The sequence below is a fragment of the Mus caroli genome, chromosome 8 (genome assembly GCF_900094665.2).
Source record: "Mus caroli chromosome 8, CAROLI_EIJ_v1.1, whole genome shotgun sequence".
NCBI lineage: Eukaryota > Metazoa > Chordata > Mammalia > Rodentia > Muridae > Mus > Mus caroli.
This window is the reverse complement of record NC_034577.1, coordinates 20,499,600-20,517,120: the sequence shown is the minus strand read 5'-3', so window position 1 is coordinate 20,517,120 and position 17,521 is coordinate 20,499,600. Positions and strand designations below refer to the sequence as shown.

The 17,521-nt window shown below is 39.7% G+C and overlaps 1 protein-coding gene across 2 annotated transcripts in view; it reads left to right on the top strand.

Moving 5' to 3' along the window:
* The window catches only part of Hook3 (hook microtubule tethering protein 3), an 86,232-nt gene extending 80,792 nt beyond the window's left edge, over positions 1-5,440 (top strand). The window contains exon 22 of one of the 2 annotated variants that reach the window (XM_021170331.2): positions 1,986-5,440. In XM_021170331.2, coding sequence (XP_021025990.1) covers positions 1,986-2,126 — 141 coding nt within the window. In that variant the 3' untranslated portion in view covers positions 2,127-5,440. The remainder of the gene's footprint in view (positions 1-1,985) is intronic. The other variant, XM_021170330.2, reaches the window with a different exon arrangement.
* The last annotated feature ends 12,081 nt before the right edge of the window (positions 5,441-17,521 follow it).

Genomic DNA, 17,521 nt, shown 5'->3' with positions numbered 1-17,521 from the left:
AAAAAAAAAAACAAAGGGAAAAAAAGATGTGATTTGTTCTTTACTAAATATATGTTTCATGGCATGTGTCTATAGTACACCACTGTGTTGGGCAAAGTTTAAGACTTTATTATAATTCTTTAGAAGGAAATAACTTTGAATGAGAATATTACTAACAAATATAATTTCACTAAAAACTAAATTTAAAAATAGAGACTATAAATCGCATTAAGGGATTTCTCAGGCAATTAACCCTACCCCGACTATTCTGTCTTCTTTGAAGCTTGATGTTCCCAGTCTCACCGCCCTATATGTTAGTCCCTGTCAGCAACTTCACAGCCCTGACTGGATTTGGCTTCACGTAGTGCTCACAGATTGATTCTTACAGAACCAGGCTTATTTCTCTGTCACATGGCACTGAAGGGTAGTGCTAACTTCTGACCTTTCTCAGTGAAGGGTAATTCCAAGTCAACACATTCACATTCTACTCGCAGAGGCTAACCAACAGGAGCAGAGAGGTTTGCATCTCGGACAACTTAAATAGGAGTCAAGGCGGTAGGTAGTGAATGCTGGGGCAAGGTGTTACGTTTCTTCACAAATAGCTTTGTATTGGCTACTGACATCTTAAAAGCATTTGAAAAGTGTAACTCAGTGGTGGAGCCCTAGAACACAGAGCACAAAAGCCCAGGTTCCCCAATCAGTCAGTTGCTTGAAAAATTAGAATTTTTTTAGTTGAAATGTAATTTCATTATATGTAGTAAAATGATTTCAGTAGATTTCAGCCAGTTTTATTCAAACCTTCAAATGTATTTGTTAAGTTAAAGTTGAATTAAAAATATATTCTAGGGTTGGCAAGATGACTTAGTAGGTGATTGTGCTTGCTGCACAAGCCTGGCCTGAATTCAATCCTTAGGACCTAGGTAAAGGTGCAAGGGGAGAGCTGAGACCAGGCATGGAGACCCTTGACAGTAACACCGGATGCAGGCCACCAGGATGACCTGTCTCAGGCTAGCTGGGCTAAGTAGTAATCCTCTGCCGTTGAGGAAAATGTGTGGTGTTCTTAGGTACATATGACAGGCGAGAGTTATCTTCAGAATGGAAAGCTATGGCCAGTGTTCTTCTAGAGCTAGTTAGCAATGGGAAGATGGACTTTCTAGTCCTGGTTTCCATGCTTTATTTCTTCGTTGTTAGCCTCCACTTCTCCGCACCAGCTTACCTGCATCAGTTATTGGTATGATTAGCCAGCATCTCAGTTTCTCTTGCTAGGTTAATTCATCGCCTTATTAAAAGAATCCTAAACTGTTCCCAGTCTTCTGTAGCCTTCTGGGTTTAGTAAAGCCGTGCCCATTGTCACTCACTGCTTTTCCAAATTCCACAGTGCCCAGCAGGTCTCCTCCCTCCCATCCACTGTAGCCCAGTGACTTTGCCCCTCTTCAAAGGCAGTAGGTGATGTTTCTGCTTTCATGGAGAGGTCGCTTATTGTTGTGCCCTCTGGTGTGGGTTGTCAGAAACTTGCCTTAGTCTGTTTGAGAATACCAGTCTGCCCTGAAGTGACGAAAAACGCCATTGTGGTATGTATAGTGCCTAGTATGGCTTTCCATTGGAAGAAACAAGTGCGTTTGTGGTTTTCCTTTCTGATGAGTCCTATGATTTCAACAGTTTGAGAGAATCAGCTGCTACCAATCAATTGTGCTTTTCTTGGAAAAATCACTATTTGATTTGAAAGGAATGTCTAGGTGACATATTCTAAAAATCGTTCTCCATTGTCTGTTGTTTTGATTGTTGTAAATTCACAAAATTAAGTCTTAATTTTTCCAAAGGAAGATTTGTACTTAATTTCTGGAATGAAAAGAATTTCATAAATTTTAAGCCATAATAAGTGGAATTAATTTTCCTAATAAATTATGCTTTGCTATTTATTATAGTAAAAATTATGCATGGTGACAGTTATTTTTGTAGAATATTCCATGTTTTCACCAATCGCTATTTTTCTTCTAATGTTTCAGGGAATGACTCTACATAAAAAGGCGGCTGAAGACAGACTAGCTAGCACAGGTTCAGGGCAGTCATTTCTGGCTAGGCAAAGACAAGCAACCAGCACAAGAAGATCCTACCCAGGCCATGTCCAGCCAGCCACAGCAAGGTAGAGAGGTCCTGCCACTAGGGATTTTTAAAAAGCATACTTCTGTTACATATAACAACATTTCAGGAAATTCAGCCAGCTTGTTTTCTTTCTCTCCTGTGTTAATATTTAGTGTTTCTCATGAGGATTCCTCTCTCTCGTATCTTTAGTTACTTTGTCCTTTACTTTGTGGTCTTTTCAGTTCCTTTTAATGTGCCAAAAATTTGTAAATGTACAATTAAAAGTGTTGTATAATAGTGTAATACTTTTTCTTTGTATGAAAATGTCTTCTTCCCCATTTGTGTGGGCTTTGTAAAGAATCGGGTTTTCTGCCAATAATTGATACACAATTTATATTCTTTATCGTGCCTACTGTGTTACCATACTTTATAAGAATGTCTTTGTTTAAAGGGAATTAATCTTTTTATGGTGTATTAATCTGTGTTTTCAATTGTTTTCCAAATGCACTTCAGATAACTTAAATATTTACTGTACTATACAAAGTGGTGTCAAATGCACTTTTTGCAAAGACGACTACATTGGCAGAGGTGCTAGTCAGGCCTGTGGCACCTGGCAGGATCACTCAGAGGGAAGAAATTAAACTTATTCTAAGGTTTGAAGTTCTTATATGAAATTTCATTCTTTCCTGCTGTATTGTTTGCTGGCAGAAGTGAAATTGGTGAAGATATTTGGGTAGAAATTACAGAGAAGAAGAACTTGGCAGGATTTTTTTTCCTTCCTTTGGAATATCTTAGTAGCTAAGAATCAGATTCTAGCCATGCACTTTTAATTGCTCTCCACATGTAAAAGATTTATTTTCATATAGGTAGCCTTATCTTTGGGGCAGTTCTTTGACTATGCCTCATATGTTTTATATATTCTGTGAGACTTTCCTTTTCTTAATTAACCTTGATAGCTAGCATCTTAATGTGATTTATTAACATCAGCACATGACTCGGTATGTAATGTTATGACAGAGCTCTTTATAGTTCCTCTTCGCTCTACCTACAACTCCAAGAATTGGTAACAGGAGAGATTTTCTTGGTATTTGGTTGTTCAAAGTGCTTACATTATATGCCACATTTATTTACATAGATGAATGTCTATTAAGCAATCAAGTGAAGTACTTCGTCTATATAAGGAATTATATAATTTTAAACTATCATTTATTTGAAAATAATCTACCTTTGTCTTTTTCTACATTGATTTGTGAATTTGATCCCAAATTATATTGAAGGTTTCCTCCAGCCTTTTTCTTGTTTCATGCCATATTTTTTGAAAGAAAAAATATGAAATTAGGTCAGAGGGTTCTTTAGTTTGTTTTTTACATAAATCGTCTTAAGTGGAAGATGTTATTTATGGACTTGGTGTTTGGAAGTTCTGGTGTCATTTAGTTCTGTATAAAAGACAAATAACTAACTCAACTTTACTGTGATGAAGAATTTTCAGAAACCATATTCAAGTGCTTCATTTTAACTCCCTCCTGTTTTATAGGAAAATTGACCTAGAAATTCATCCTGCATGTTTTGTCTTGGTTTTGTAGACAAGAGTCTTTATGTAACCCAGGCTGCCGTGAACACATGATCTTCTTGGATTATAGGCATGAATTGTAGGATTTTTTTTTTCCTTGAAAGGACACTATTCATCATGAAGCATTTCTTTAAAAAAAAAAAAAAAACTCACAAAAACAAAAACAACTCTCCCAACAAATGTTCAAGCAGGCTGTGAGGCATCCGCCTGGGCAGACCAAAGCAGCAGGCACAGGAGACAGTGGAGAGCGCTATGGTGGGACCGAGAGCAGCAGGCACAGGAGACAGTGGAGAGCGCTATGGTGGGACAGTGCTCTGTGGGATTTCAGGTACCTGACACTCGAGGTCTGCTTTTTGTTGTTGTTGTTTTAAGACAATCTAGCGATATTATCCAGACCTTCCTCAAATTCTTTGACTCAAGACTATTCTCCTGCCTCTGCCTCCCAAGAGGCTGAGATTAAGGTATGTGCCACCATGTCCACAGGGTAGATCGAGTTTGAAAATAAAAGAACAAAAACTGGGGCCAGCACAATGGCTCAGCAGGAAGAGTAACACTTGCCTGAGCTCACTTCCTGGGGCCTAGGTGATAGGGAACAGCAACTCCCGGGGGTTGTCCTCGGGTCTCCACACTCAACAGATGCCAACAGACGCCAGTGCACACACAAATAAGTATGCTTGAAAGGGTTTAAATAGTTCTCACTCTACCTTTAGCTCACAGAATATCTGAGATTCAACCACTTGTAAATCAAATTAGTCTATGGTTCCTACTCCTTACAAGATTATTGGTTGTTGAGAAATTATACCTGGAGAATAAAGTGAATGTGAATACAAGAGACTGTTGAAGCTACCCTTCAATAGATCTTACCCTGAGGTAAAACAGCTCACTGTTTTGATTTTTATTTTCTCTTCACCTGCCCGCTCTATAGACATACCCACCTACCCGGATATTTTATGCAGATGTTTTAGAAAGGCCTCAAGCTTTCAGAAGGAAGTTTAGCTTCTGCTTTTTGTTTTGTTTTGTTTCCAGCATCTGTTTTGTGCTAATTTCGGTGTCTGTAGCCTTCTCTGTTGTTTGCTCTGTCTTTAATGTTTGGTGGATTTCCTTCAGTAAATGGGAGAAATATCGCTCATGATATTTCAGAATAAAATAAAACATGCTTTCATAAGAAACAGCATCCGTCTATACTTTAGACGTCATAAAGCCAGGAACACAAGTTACCTGTGGCAGTGGCACCTTTGCCACTGTGTGGCTTAGGTCAGGATTCAGGGGACTACAGTTTCTCCCGTAGAGATCAGGGAACTTGCAGGTGCTCTGGTGATGTGTGGTAAGCCTCCTGTGCTTGCCCCATGGATCTTGTCCTGGCATTAGCAAGGGATGAGGACACTGTCACTGTGTCAGGTAGGGAGGACCTGTCACCAGCATCTGAGTTCTTATAATAAGCTTATTTTCTGTGCCTTCTAACCAGGGTTTACCAAGTAAAAAGAAAAAAGTAAAGCAGACGACTAAAAAAAAATGACCATTTTTGTTCTACAGTATTATTGATCTTATTAGGATTAATAAGAAAACAATCCAGTAAATGTAATCATTTCTAGCATCTGAAATGAAGATAACTAATACACTTATATTAAATATTTAAAAATATTTTTTTAAAAACCTATGCCTGGAGCGTTGGCTCAGCATTTAAGAGCATGTATTGTATAGCACAGGTGCAGTTCCTGACGTGGAAGCTCATAGCCAGCCATCTCTAACTCCAGTTTCAGGGAATCTTCCAATGATATCTTCTGACCTCCATGGGCACTAGGCACACATGTGCCATACAGACAAACATGAAGGCAGGCAGAACACTCATTCTTATAAAACAAGCCTATAAAAAGAAAGTTTAAGCTGGGTCATAATTTTCTTTTGTCTAGTTACTTCACAGTAATAAAAATGAGTTTTGAGTCCTTAAATAAATGATCCATATTCCAAAGTTAATCAAGATTGAATTATTTCTGTTATCTTGGTAAAAATCAGCTGGATGCAGTGACTAAGTTATAATGAGGATAAGATGGTCCGATTTTCATGAAGCTGTGTGGTTAATGTAACTAGGGCTCAGCTGCACAAAGGCAAGCTAGCTCGTCAGTGAGGACCTCGAGTCCTGCTTTCACTGTCCACAGAGATCCACACTGTACAAGAACATGCAAATGTGGGGGTCCGGCTGGGACAAGGCAGGTGAAGTCAGATGCCCTCTGTGGGAAACGTTATTTACCTTTTCAGGAGCAGTCTCAGGCTTGTGAGGTAAAAGTGAAAATATTTGTGAGGGCTAGGATGCAGCTCAGCTGGTAAAATAATACTTCCTAATATACGTGAAGTACTAGATTCAACCCCTAGTGTCATATGAACTGGGTGTATATGCCTGTAGAGAGTCTGGAATCAGTTTGTCTATATGAGATTCTGTCTTCAAAAAAATAAATAAATAAACTGTGTGTGTGTGTGTGTGTGTGTGTGTGTGTGTGAGAGAGAGAGAGAGAGAGAGAGAGTGTGTGTGTGTGAGAGAGAGAGTGTGTGTGTGTGTGTCTGTGTGTGTGCATGTGTATGTGTATATGTGTGATAGAGAGCATGTGTGTGTGTGCGTGTGTGTGTCTGTGTATGTGTGTGTCTGTGTGTGTGTGTGTATAAAATTCTTTTGTAGACGCTTCTGCTTTCACATAAGCATTGATCTATTGTTCTAACAATAACCATATTTTAAGCCTTAGTTTTTTTTTATTTCAGCATGAGTTATTTAATCAAAACAAATCTTAAAATATATTTACTCTTCACATTTAATCTTCATTTTTTTCAGATCTTAAGTTTCAGATCTTACGAATGTTGTACTTATGTCTAATTTGGGAATGTGGCACTTGCCTAAGCTTCTACAATCCATGTTCCGTATAAACCAAGCTAGTCCGTATCCACTTGATTTAAAAACATGATTTGGCCACACAGTGAAAGGATAATGTTTAGCATCTTTTTTGCTAAGGTGGAGTCACGTAGCTGCCCCATGTAGAACTTGTGTCCTCTTGCAAGAGCAGCCAGCTAAGCCATCTGTCCAGTTAAAAGGATTTGGGATTTTTATCCTCATATAATAAAGGAATTTTTTTTCCTCTATAGATACCTGTCAACTTGATTCAGCTTTGTGTTTAACAGTGAAACCTATGTGACGTCTAGGGTCATCCCAGAACTTGGGAGCCTGAGACTGGAAAAATGCAAGTTGGAAGCTAGCCTGGGCCCTGCAATGAGACCTTGTTTCAGCACTTAGGAGACAGAGGCAGGAAGGAGATCTCTCTGAGTTCAAGGCTAGCCTGGTCTACACAGGGAGACCCTGTCTCAACAAAATAAAATAAAAACAAAAAAAGAGTGTGCAAACAAAACAGGATGGGAAGTGAGGCCTTTTACCTAGGATAATCAAGACCCTGCGCCCAGTCAGTAGTACTGATGAAGGAACCGATGAATGAATGAATAGATGAATGAGTGAATGAATGAATGGAGTGAGATATCTGAATCTATAACAATTATTTAATCATGTTCTTTTTTCCTTTTCATGACTTAAAGGGCTTTTTTTTTTACCCCTTGTTAAACTACAGTCCTGTCACAATTAAAAGTGACTCAACCCTTTTGTTTGTTTGTTTGATAGTTGGTTTGATTTGGGCTTTTGTTTGTTAGTTTGTTTCTTGTCCACCCAATTTTATTACTTAGAAAGAAGTTTCAGAGCCGGGCGTGGTGGCGCACGCCTTTAATCCCAGCACTCGGGAGGCAGAGGCAGGAGGATTTCTGAGTTCGAGGCCAGCCTGGTCTACAGAGTGAGTTCCAGGACAGCCAGGACTACACAGAGAAACCCTGTCTCGAAAAACCAAAAAAAAAAAAGAAAGAAGTTTCAGAACTTACTCTTTTAAACTGATTTGAATATCCTGTTGTTTTGAAAAGAGGAAGGCTATTCTCAATGCATTCAATGCATCTAACACAATATTTTACTTTTTTATAATGAATATTTAAGTGATTGATGTTTTTCATTGAGTGTCTGTCCAATTTTAACACAATAATGATTTAAGTTTTTTAATGAATACAGCTCTCAAAAGTCTATAAGATAATTTGTCAGTCACTAACTTGCTTACTAATAACACAGCCAGTTTCTAACCTTCTTGGTCACTTTACATCGTCAGTCTTGTGGTTAGTGTCATGTGTATAAAATAAAGGACAACACAAATGTAATACCATTTCCTGCTTGTAAGTCATTAATCATGTCATGAGATGTGTGTACTGATTGTTTTTAAAAACACCTTTTCGGTTCAATTTATATTATTATGAATAGGATACCATACATTTTATATTTAAAGGTTTTTTAAATATGAATATATGTGGATTCTTCAATTACGCTAAAGTAATAGAGAGACATTGGTTTGAGAAATGAGAGGCCTAAACCTAATTATGGATTGTATATGAAGTTTGGAAATTATGTAGAAATCCATAAATACATATGAGTTATATATTTATGTTATATAAATCTTGCATATGTATGTGTGTATGTATATATATATGTATGTATTTGTGTGTATATGTATACATATATATATGTACATATATATGTATGTATACTTAGAACTAGACATTACCAAGATTGCTTTACATGTCTCATTTCAGTATTTTTCAATTTTCTTACAGATTTAGTAATGTCCTGTAAGGTTAACTCTGAATGTAGTATGTAAGTGAGAATAGAAATAAAAGAAAGTAATAGATGACTATTAAGGCAAATCCATTTTAGAGAGGAGAGTGGATAGTGGGATAAAAGGTAGCCTAATTAACGAATATTTAGGCCAAGAGAAGTACTCAAACAGTATCGTAGTAGCTGTCCCTTAACCTTAGACAACAAAATAGTCTATAATATTGTTATTACACATTTATCTGATAAAAGATTAAAGACCAAAACTAATTTCTATATGTGTTTAGGTGAGTATTAACTAACCATATAATCTATATGTCAGTGGGAGGGAAACATTTCTTTTCTTTTTATAACTATTAAGCAGTTGCTACTTAGTCTAACAGTTGAGGAATTTAAGATGTTAAACTTTGATTTGATGAGGTGAGAAGAAATTTATGATGGCTGAAATTATCACCAACTTCCCAACAGATAACTATTTCATACTTTTTATAGTTTGCAAACTGTTGTTTTAATAGTATTACCCCCTAATAATATGTTATACCTCCATAAAATATCTGTAAATGAGGACAAAAGTGAACTTTAAAAAGTAAGCCTTTACGTGTTTGATTCAGTCCATTACTACAGGCTCACAAGCAGGTGTTTATGTCTGAAATTGGAGGTACCCATTATCTGAAAATTCCTCTCCCATAAGGTGGGAATTATTCAAATCCAAATTATATCCATTTCAAATGTGAAAGAGTTAAATGCCGTGAGAAGAACAAGTGAGTGAGTAAAAGACAATCCCCAGGCATGCAGAGGGCACTGCCCATATGCACAGATGTCTGATCAGACTCACTGCGAGAGCTCTGAGCTGACGGCAAACTGGGAAGAACCCATGTTCTTCCTGTGCTTGCAAACCTCCACAGGGACCACTGTGAGACCTTGTGTAGTCTGTTTCATTAGGGATGGCATCTTACTGTTATCTCCCACCCTCTCCTGCATAGGTTGTTTATCCCTCTCTACAAAGGCTCCAGCACGTTACTGGGACTGGATAGTGCTCCATTTCTGCTGTACGTGGGGTTTCCTGTTGGCACCTCAGTCTCAGGATTCAGAGTCTGGAAACACGCTTATAACTGGGAAGTCTATTTTATAACAATGCTGTGAAGCCAGCTTTTGGGGTTTGTGCTAGGACTTGAAGCTAGGGCCTCGTGCACTCCAGGGCAAGTGCTCTACCATGGAGCTCCATGCCCAGTGCACCATGGAAAAACACATTTGAAAACTGTTCTCATGAAAAAAAAAAAAAAAAAAACTCACTAAACACTTTTCTGTTTAATGAGATTTTTCTTACCCTTTAAGGTGGTGTCTCCTAAAATAAAAACCTCGAGACTGTCCCTACTTGTTGCCCTGCCGCCCCACCCCCCACCCCACTATTGCAAATCCCAAAGAGAGAAGGAAACAAGATATTCCAGTAATTAAGCAATCAGATCGGCTAAAAACGGAGGAAAGGTGATTTCAAAAGGAAATCGGTAGAGATGCCAGGTATTGCAGACATAGTTGCTATACTGAGGTTTGTTTTCGGTTTTTACCTTGGCTTTTTTCTTAACTTTAACTTGCAAAGGTTTCCTCTTGTACTGGTAGTGAGTTTTTTAGACCCACAGTTTTCCCATTTGCAACATGAAAGTAGCAGTCATGTTAGAGACCACACGCACCGGTGCTTGTTTCACGCATGGTGACTGCCAGAGAATGGGGAAACTGGCTCATAAAAACACTTCCTGTTGGTTTTGCTTTGTTTTAAAAAGATATGCATGTTTTAGTACTGTAAAAAGTTGGTGTGTTTTGGGCCAAGGAACCTAGCTCCAGTAGCAGAATCTGGCTCCAGTCCAGAGTCAATCAATCAAAGTCTGTCGGTTGGCGAGCACACTCTGCCCTCCCCCCTCACACACACACACACACACACACACACACACACACAGAGATGAAGTTTACTTCTAAGTCAGTCACATAGAAGGAAGCAACGTTGAAGTAGAGACCTCCACATTCAGCTTTAAGGAAATAGAGACCTTATTTTCCTTCCCAGAACTAAAACTTAGAAAGCCAGGATGGTGGCACACACCCATAATCCCAGCAGCAGGCTCAGGCACCAGGATCACAAGTGTGAAGTCAGATGAGGCGACAGAAAATGCAAATCCAGCCTGTCTCAAACTGAAGCAAAAGTGCAGGAGTACAAAACCATAGACAGTGTTTTAAACATGGTCTCTGTAAATGTTCCTAGCTGTCCTAACTTCTAGCTTCTTTTTAATCTACTCAGAGTGGGTTCTAGGCCAAGTCAGTACCTCCTGCCGTGTGTAATAGCTTATGCCTGTGATTCCAGCACTTGAAAGGCTGGGGTAAGAGGCTTTCCACAAGGTGAGGCCATTCAGGGCTGCATGGTGAAATTCCATCTCCACTTTGTACTCTAATCATGTCTCAGTTGTTCAGTGTTCGGGCGTGTGCAGTGGGCAGCATGGGTGTAGGCCATTCCTTCAGTGCAGAAAACTATGCCAGAAAAGGAAAGAAAATATAGGTCAGCTCACTAGAAGTTGCTAAAGGGATTAACAGTGAAAAGTATTTTGTATAAAAGTTTTATACCAATATTTTGGCCTTGGGAAAAAAAGAAAGCCTCATATTGCGATTTTTTTTAGTATGCTCTTCCCAACAAATTATCAATGCGTTATCAATTGATATAATTAAATCATTTTATAAATCATTTCATAATATTTTCACTCATTTCTTCCTTTCATATTTTTAAATTGATATTAGTTGTCATCCAGGAGAAACTGATAATAAATATTTAATTTACACTCAAATAAAAGTTAGGTAGCATCATAGCCCTATATTATTCAAATCTATCTATATCTTATGAAAGTCACCGTTTCTGCCCTAGAAGCTGTACATTCATGATTGGCTGTCTTCTACTTCAAAAGTACACTCAGGGCCAAGGTGTTAGGTTACTCGGGCCCCAGCTCGTACCTGCTTCAGTGATGAATCAGCCAGCTTTTTCTGAATGAAGCAGACATTTGCTATTACAGAATATGATTAACTGATGAAAACATTAGAAATGTGAACTGAGTTTCCTTCACTATACTAAAGTACTTCATTTAATTTAAAGGATTATGCTGAACATTTTCAAATCAAACTAAGGGACGTCTTTTTAAAAGTGTCTGACTGTGTCAGTTTTGTTTTTGCTTTTCTGGAGTTTTGCAGTATTGGAGATCCAACCTAAGGCCTTGCATATTAGAATACTTTAGTGATCATATTTTTTTTATTTTAAGACATCTCTCTTTTTAGCCTTGGCTGACACAGAACTTTCTCAGCTCCTCCTACCTCTGCCTCCTGAGTACCAGGGTTAAAGGTGTAGAGGTGTGCTCTACCACTCTCGGCTTTGGTTGTCACTCTTTTGAGTTAGACTGAGCTTAGTGAAGCCTTTCCTGCCCAGGTGTGATCGCGCTTTCTCTTTCTCGTCTGCGTCAATGATCAGGCAGCAGAATCAGAACAGTATTGTCAATTTCCAAACAAGTCACGAGATCGTTACCGTAACTCAGTACAGATGAGCAAATGGTAGGAGTTCATTCTTTTGTTTTCTTGGGAGCCTAATTGAATATGTATTCTACAAAGACTCGTTAGTTACGGATAATTTCAGTATGTTCTAAGTGACATCTTATTATAAATATAGGAAATGGCTGTACACAGATGCCAATCAGAGACCTGGCACTTAACTTCCGTAACAATTTACTTGTTTTCTTTTTTCCCATAGATTTAGTTACTTACAATTCAGATGTACTAAAATATCATTGTCATTCCTAATTTTGGCATTTCTGGATTCTATAATCCATAATAATTTGTACTGTGAAGACTAACTTCCAGGTTTGTTGCAGTTCTCATGGTTAGGTTGCCAGCCGTTTATAAGGTCCCTCCTTTGTTATGTAAGAGATTCCCCCTCTGGCTGGCGATTGAATTGATAGTTCTGAGGATCTGTTCCTCGTCATCGTCATCTAGAAAGGATGTCCACTTTGGGCTCTGCATTCCTCACCTCAACTCAGATTTAAGAAAACTGTGTTCAAGTATCCCCTCCTGCTTACAGAAGTTTGCCCATCTTGAGTCTGGGGAGTCTCCCCACTGCTGTGCTGAGGAGAATGACTTGTTAGAGACGTCAGTTAGAAATGTAAGTAAAGTCACAAAAACGAACTTGTGAGAAACCATCAGAAGGCAGGGTTTTTTGCTTGTTTGTTTGTTTGAATCCTACATTTCCTTTTGGTTTATTTTGATTTTATGACTGCCAACTTGTTATATATGAGTGTTTATATATGCATATAATATATGTATATGAAAAAGTGAAGATTTGGTCAAACTATATTTTCCCATTCAAGTACAAAAAAAAATGTTTTCAAGGCTGCAAAAAGTGTACAGTTGTTAAACAAGTTGTAAATAAAGACTTGTATAAAAATCCAGTATAGAGCTTGTTTTTTCTGCTCTTTTCTATGACTGACATTTAACCGTTGTCTGGTTTTTACACTTGATTTTGCACTTGCTGCTGTTAGGTAGACAGACATTAACCGTCTTGGAACCCATTGATGATGGACCCTCCCTCATAACCAGCCTCCCGTTTCCAGGCAACACTCTAGAAAGGGAATCACAGTTAACACCTTTCTTAAGATTTTAAAATGAAAGTGGGAAAGAGGAGGTAACGAGGCTTAAGGGAAAACTATTTCCTCCTCAGAAGAAGAACGAGATCTGAATTCTGACCCTGAGTGCAAGCAGGACATTCTAATCTACCCCTAAAATTATGATAATTTCCTCTCCCTTAAGAGCTAATCCAAACTGGGTGTGATGGTGCGTGCCTTTAGTCTCAGCACTCTGGAGGCAGAGGCAGGTGGATCTCTGTGAGTTCAAGGCCAGCCTGGAGTACATAGTTCCAGGACAACCAGGGCTACATAGTGAGGTCCTGTCTCAACAAACAAAAGAATTAATCCAAGTAGCTCCTCAGTCACTTGGCCACAAGACCACCCCACCTAGGCATGCTGATACACCTGAAAACATGTGAAATGAGTGCAAAGGATAACATTCCCTTAATGAAGCAGTACACTTAAGAGTTTCACCCCAAGTCCGTCCCTCACAACAGCTGCTCACAGATCATCACTGCTAGACCTGCCGCCTGTGTTCCAACTCAGACGGTTTTTCCTTTTCCTCTGGTCTCTCCCAGATACTGCCAAAGCCCTAAGTATTCTTGCCCTGACCCTCTAAATACTTTTATAGACTCCTTTCTCCCTACTCCCATGTCTGCAGAAATCCACTGCTGAGCCTGCTTGCTTTATCAGACCTAGCCCAGAGGACAAGACTTTCTTCCTCTTATCCCCACCTTCCTCACAGGAGCTGCTAAGATTTACAGCTTGCCTGCCCTGCTGCTTTTCTCTCAAACTTACAAAATAGTCGTCCTCAAGCTTCGAACTCTTAAAATTCTTTTTATCAACAAAACTAGGAGCACTGGAAAGGGAACACAGAGTCCCTAGTCAAACTGACTTGTGCTGTGTCTGTCAAAAGGATGCAGATGAGGGAGCCTGAGAAGTGGCCTGGTGGCTGCAAACATGCCATGTTCTTTCAGAGGACTCGAGTTTGGTTCCCAGTACCCTTGTCAGACAGGCCTCTGCTGGCACCCACACTCATATGCACATACCACACATGTATGCATAATTAAAAGTAACAATTTTCTTTTTCAAAAATGCAGATGAGACAGGGCTTATTACAGGGGAGTAGAAGCCAGCAGTGGCGGAAGGCACTACTACAGAGAAACCCTTAGAGCGAAAGCAGAGGCTGGCAAAGGACGTAGATAATTGTGCAAACCTACAGTTAAGTGGGCTAGTAGTCATTCTGAAGTCTCTAACAACTTTTCATGTGGACTAACTCATAAGGGAAGGGGTATATCTAATCATTTAGGCAATTTGGATGGTTTTGTCTCAACCCAGGACAGGAAGCAGAACTCAGATCTTATTCATTTGGGCAAAAACAACAGTTCTGGGGCCATACCTCTGTCAATAAAATGCTTGCCACGCAAATATGAAGGCGTGAATTTGAAAGCCCAGGGTAATGACATACTTATAACCCCAGTACCAGGGTGGTAGAGACCGCTCACTTCAGCCTGATCTGTGGGTTCCAGGCCTTTTCCTTAAACAAAGTGAATGGCCCCTGAGCAAACAACCAAAGTCCTCCACACACACGCTCATATGCACAGAAGAAAGCCATGTAGCTTGTGGATTAAATGTTAAAGTCTATAAAAGCAGGCATGGTTTTAACCTGGAAAATGGTCTTCTTACAGGCTTCAAGAAGGCAGCCTCTCCCTTTGTTATAGCATCAAGGGGAGGCATCTGTGTCGCATGGTATTTCCAATTCTAAGGAGCGGGCCATTGTGATCTCTTCCCCTTACTAGAAATTTAGATGTTATGGGACTCTGGAGGTGGTAAAGAACCTGATTTGGGGGTCCATCTTCAATAAACTTCAAGCCTACTAATTAATGTCTAAGTAGCTACATTATTTGTTTACTGTAAATCAATGTCTGTCCAGTTTTCCCACTGTGATCGTTTGTGATTTAAACCTCTATTATGTGTGTGAGTCTCTCTCACCTTTGAACCAGTATCATACTGTTTGCAGCTAATGGCCTCCTTAATAAAACACTCACCTGAAGGGTGGCCTGTCTGAGTGTCTCTGCTGAGTCCTGTCCTCTCTTTATCCTTGTTAACAATGTACTTATGCATGTGATTTTTAAAGACTCATTATTTTTAAATTTTTATTACATATGTGGGTGTGTGTATGTGAGTGTGACAACAATATCTCTGGCGTTCAGAAGAAGGCATAGGATCCCACAGAGCTGAGCTGGAGTTAGAAAGGTTTATAGCTGCCTTATAAGCGCTAGGGATCACACTCAGGTTCTCTGGAAAAGCAAGTACATAATTTTAACTACGGAGGAATATATCCAGCCACTAGAGTTCTTTTTTTTTTTTTTTTTTGGGTTTTTGAGACAGGGTTTCTCTGTATTGCCCTGGCTGTCCTGGAACTCATTTTGTAGACCAGGCTGGCCTCAAACTCAGAAATCCGCCTGCCTCTGCCTCCCGAGTGCTGGGATTAAAGGCGTGCGCCACCACGCCCGGCTGCCACTAGAGTTCTTAAACGCTAAATTTAAACATGGCTTCTTGCTTTTTAGAGCTATGTTAACATTGAGGCAGAATTGAAAGATAGAAAAAATTTACAGGGTCATGAATAATAGCACTTCATGTTGAAGTCTCAACAGCTCTGAAGAAGAGGGGACTGAAGAGATTGGTCCACAGTTAGAGCCAGGGTTTCATTCCCAGTACACACATGGCAGCTCACAACCGTCTGTAACTCAAGTCCCATGGCATGCAGGTTGTACACAGACCTACATGCAGACAAAACACCCCTGGACATAGTGAAAAAGAAATCTAACACAACATTTGTGGTAAAATTTGCCGACAAAAAGAAAACATAGAGAGAATGCCAATAAGAATGTAAAAATGACCACAGGCATGCTTAAAACTTAAATATACATGGCTTTTCTCCATTCCCAGCTGTAAACCTGTAATTTTCTAGAACTTCCAGAAACCCCACTTACTGTATAAAAATGTCATATCTCCTGATTTTAGTATATAGTAGTCCCTTCAAAGTCACCTTTGGAGCCACTCTCTAGTCTATCAAAATGAAAAATTGTCCTTCTTAGCAACTCTCTGAGATAATGCCTTGAGAGCCACCAACATAGTAAATACATTGTCTTACAACAATGCCATGATGAAACACCCAAACCAAGGCAACTCATACAAATAAAAAGAAGCATTTAATTGAGGACTTGCTAACAGTGTCAGTCCATGAACATCATGACAGGAAGAATACTGGCAGGCAAAATGATGCTGAACCAGCTGCTTAAAGGTCACAACTTTCTTCAAGTTGCAGGGAGAGAGAGAACACTCAAGACTGGGTGTCTTAGTCAACGTCACTGCTGTGAAGAAACACCATGACCAAGACAACTCTTTAATACATTTATTTGGGGCTGGCTTACAGTTCAGAGATTAAGTCCATTATCACCACAGCAGTGTGCAGGCAAACATGGTCCTGGAGAGTAGCTGAGAGTGCAGGAAGGCAGCAGGAAGAGAGAGACACTAGGTTTGACTTGAGCATTTGAAATCTCAAAGCCCACCCCCAAGTGGCATACTTCCAACAAGGCCACACTTCCTAATGAGACTATGGGGGTACATTTTCATTCAAACCATCTCATTGGGCCTGGTGTGGGATTTTTGAAATTTCAATGCCCATCACCAGTGACATACCTCCAACAAAGCCGCACCTACTCCAACAAGGCCAGACCTCCTAATCCTTCCCAAACAGCTCCACCAACTGGGGAGGAAGCATTCAAACACGAGCCTCTGGAGGCCATTCTCATCCAAACTGCAGTGATCTATGAAAGATACTTCTTAACAACCATGCCGAGTAGGCCAGTTACAAGTTTTAAGTCCTTTTTATCGATGCCACACCAAGAGCAGGCTTATGCCTCTGAAGTCTCTTGGTGCTCATGCTAGGGTTAGAGGGCTCTTAAAAACAGAAACCGCAAAGACTGTAATTTACATCAACGTTAGATGAGAGTCAGCGTGATCTTAAAACATTTATTCCTGGCAGAGCATAGTAATTATTTTAGATATAACATGTCAATTATTTTTGACATTTCTAGTTATTTCAGTTTACTAATTATTTTGACTGATACATCTAGGCCATAGAAATCCCAAACATATTGTCAAGGCAGATGTGACCATTAGAGGGAGGAGGGTAGGGGGCTGAGAACTGTCTAAGCAAAGTAAAATGCAGTCAGGACAGGATAGCCTCCCACTAGTCATCTCAGAGTCCCGGCTGCTGAGACCCCTCTCCCCCGGACTCCTGTGTGCCTGCTGGATCCTGTTAGATACGGACTGAGTGAGGGGAAGAGCTCCTTTGTTATGGACACTTACGGAATACATTTCGAATAAACAGAACTTTCATCTGCACTGGAAAACACAAATCCATTCCACCCTAGTTCCCAACCTATGGAAGGTCTTAAGGGAGAATCCAGGGAACAAAGGGAATTTCTTTTAAGTTCCCCCAAAGGTGGGCTCCCTTCTGGCAGGTAACTCTCTCTCTCTCTCTCTCTCTCTCTCTCTCTCTCTCTC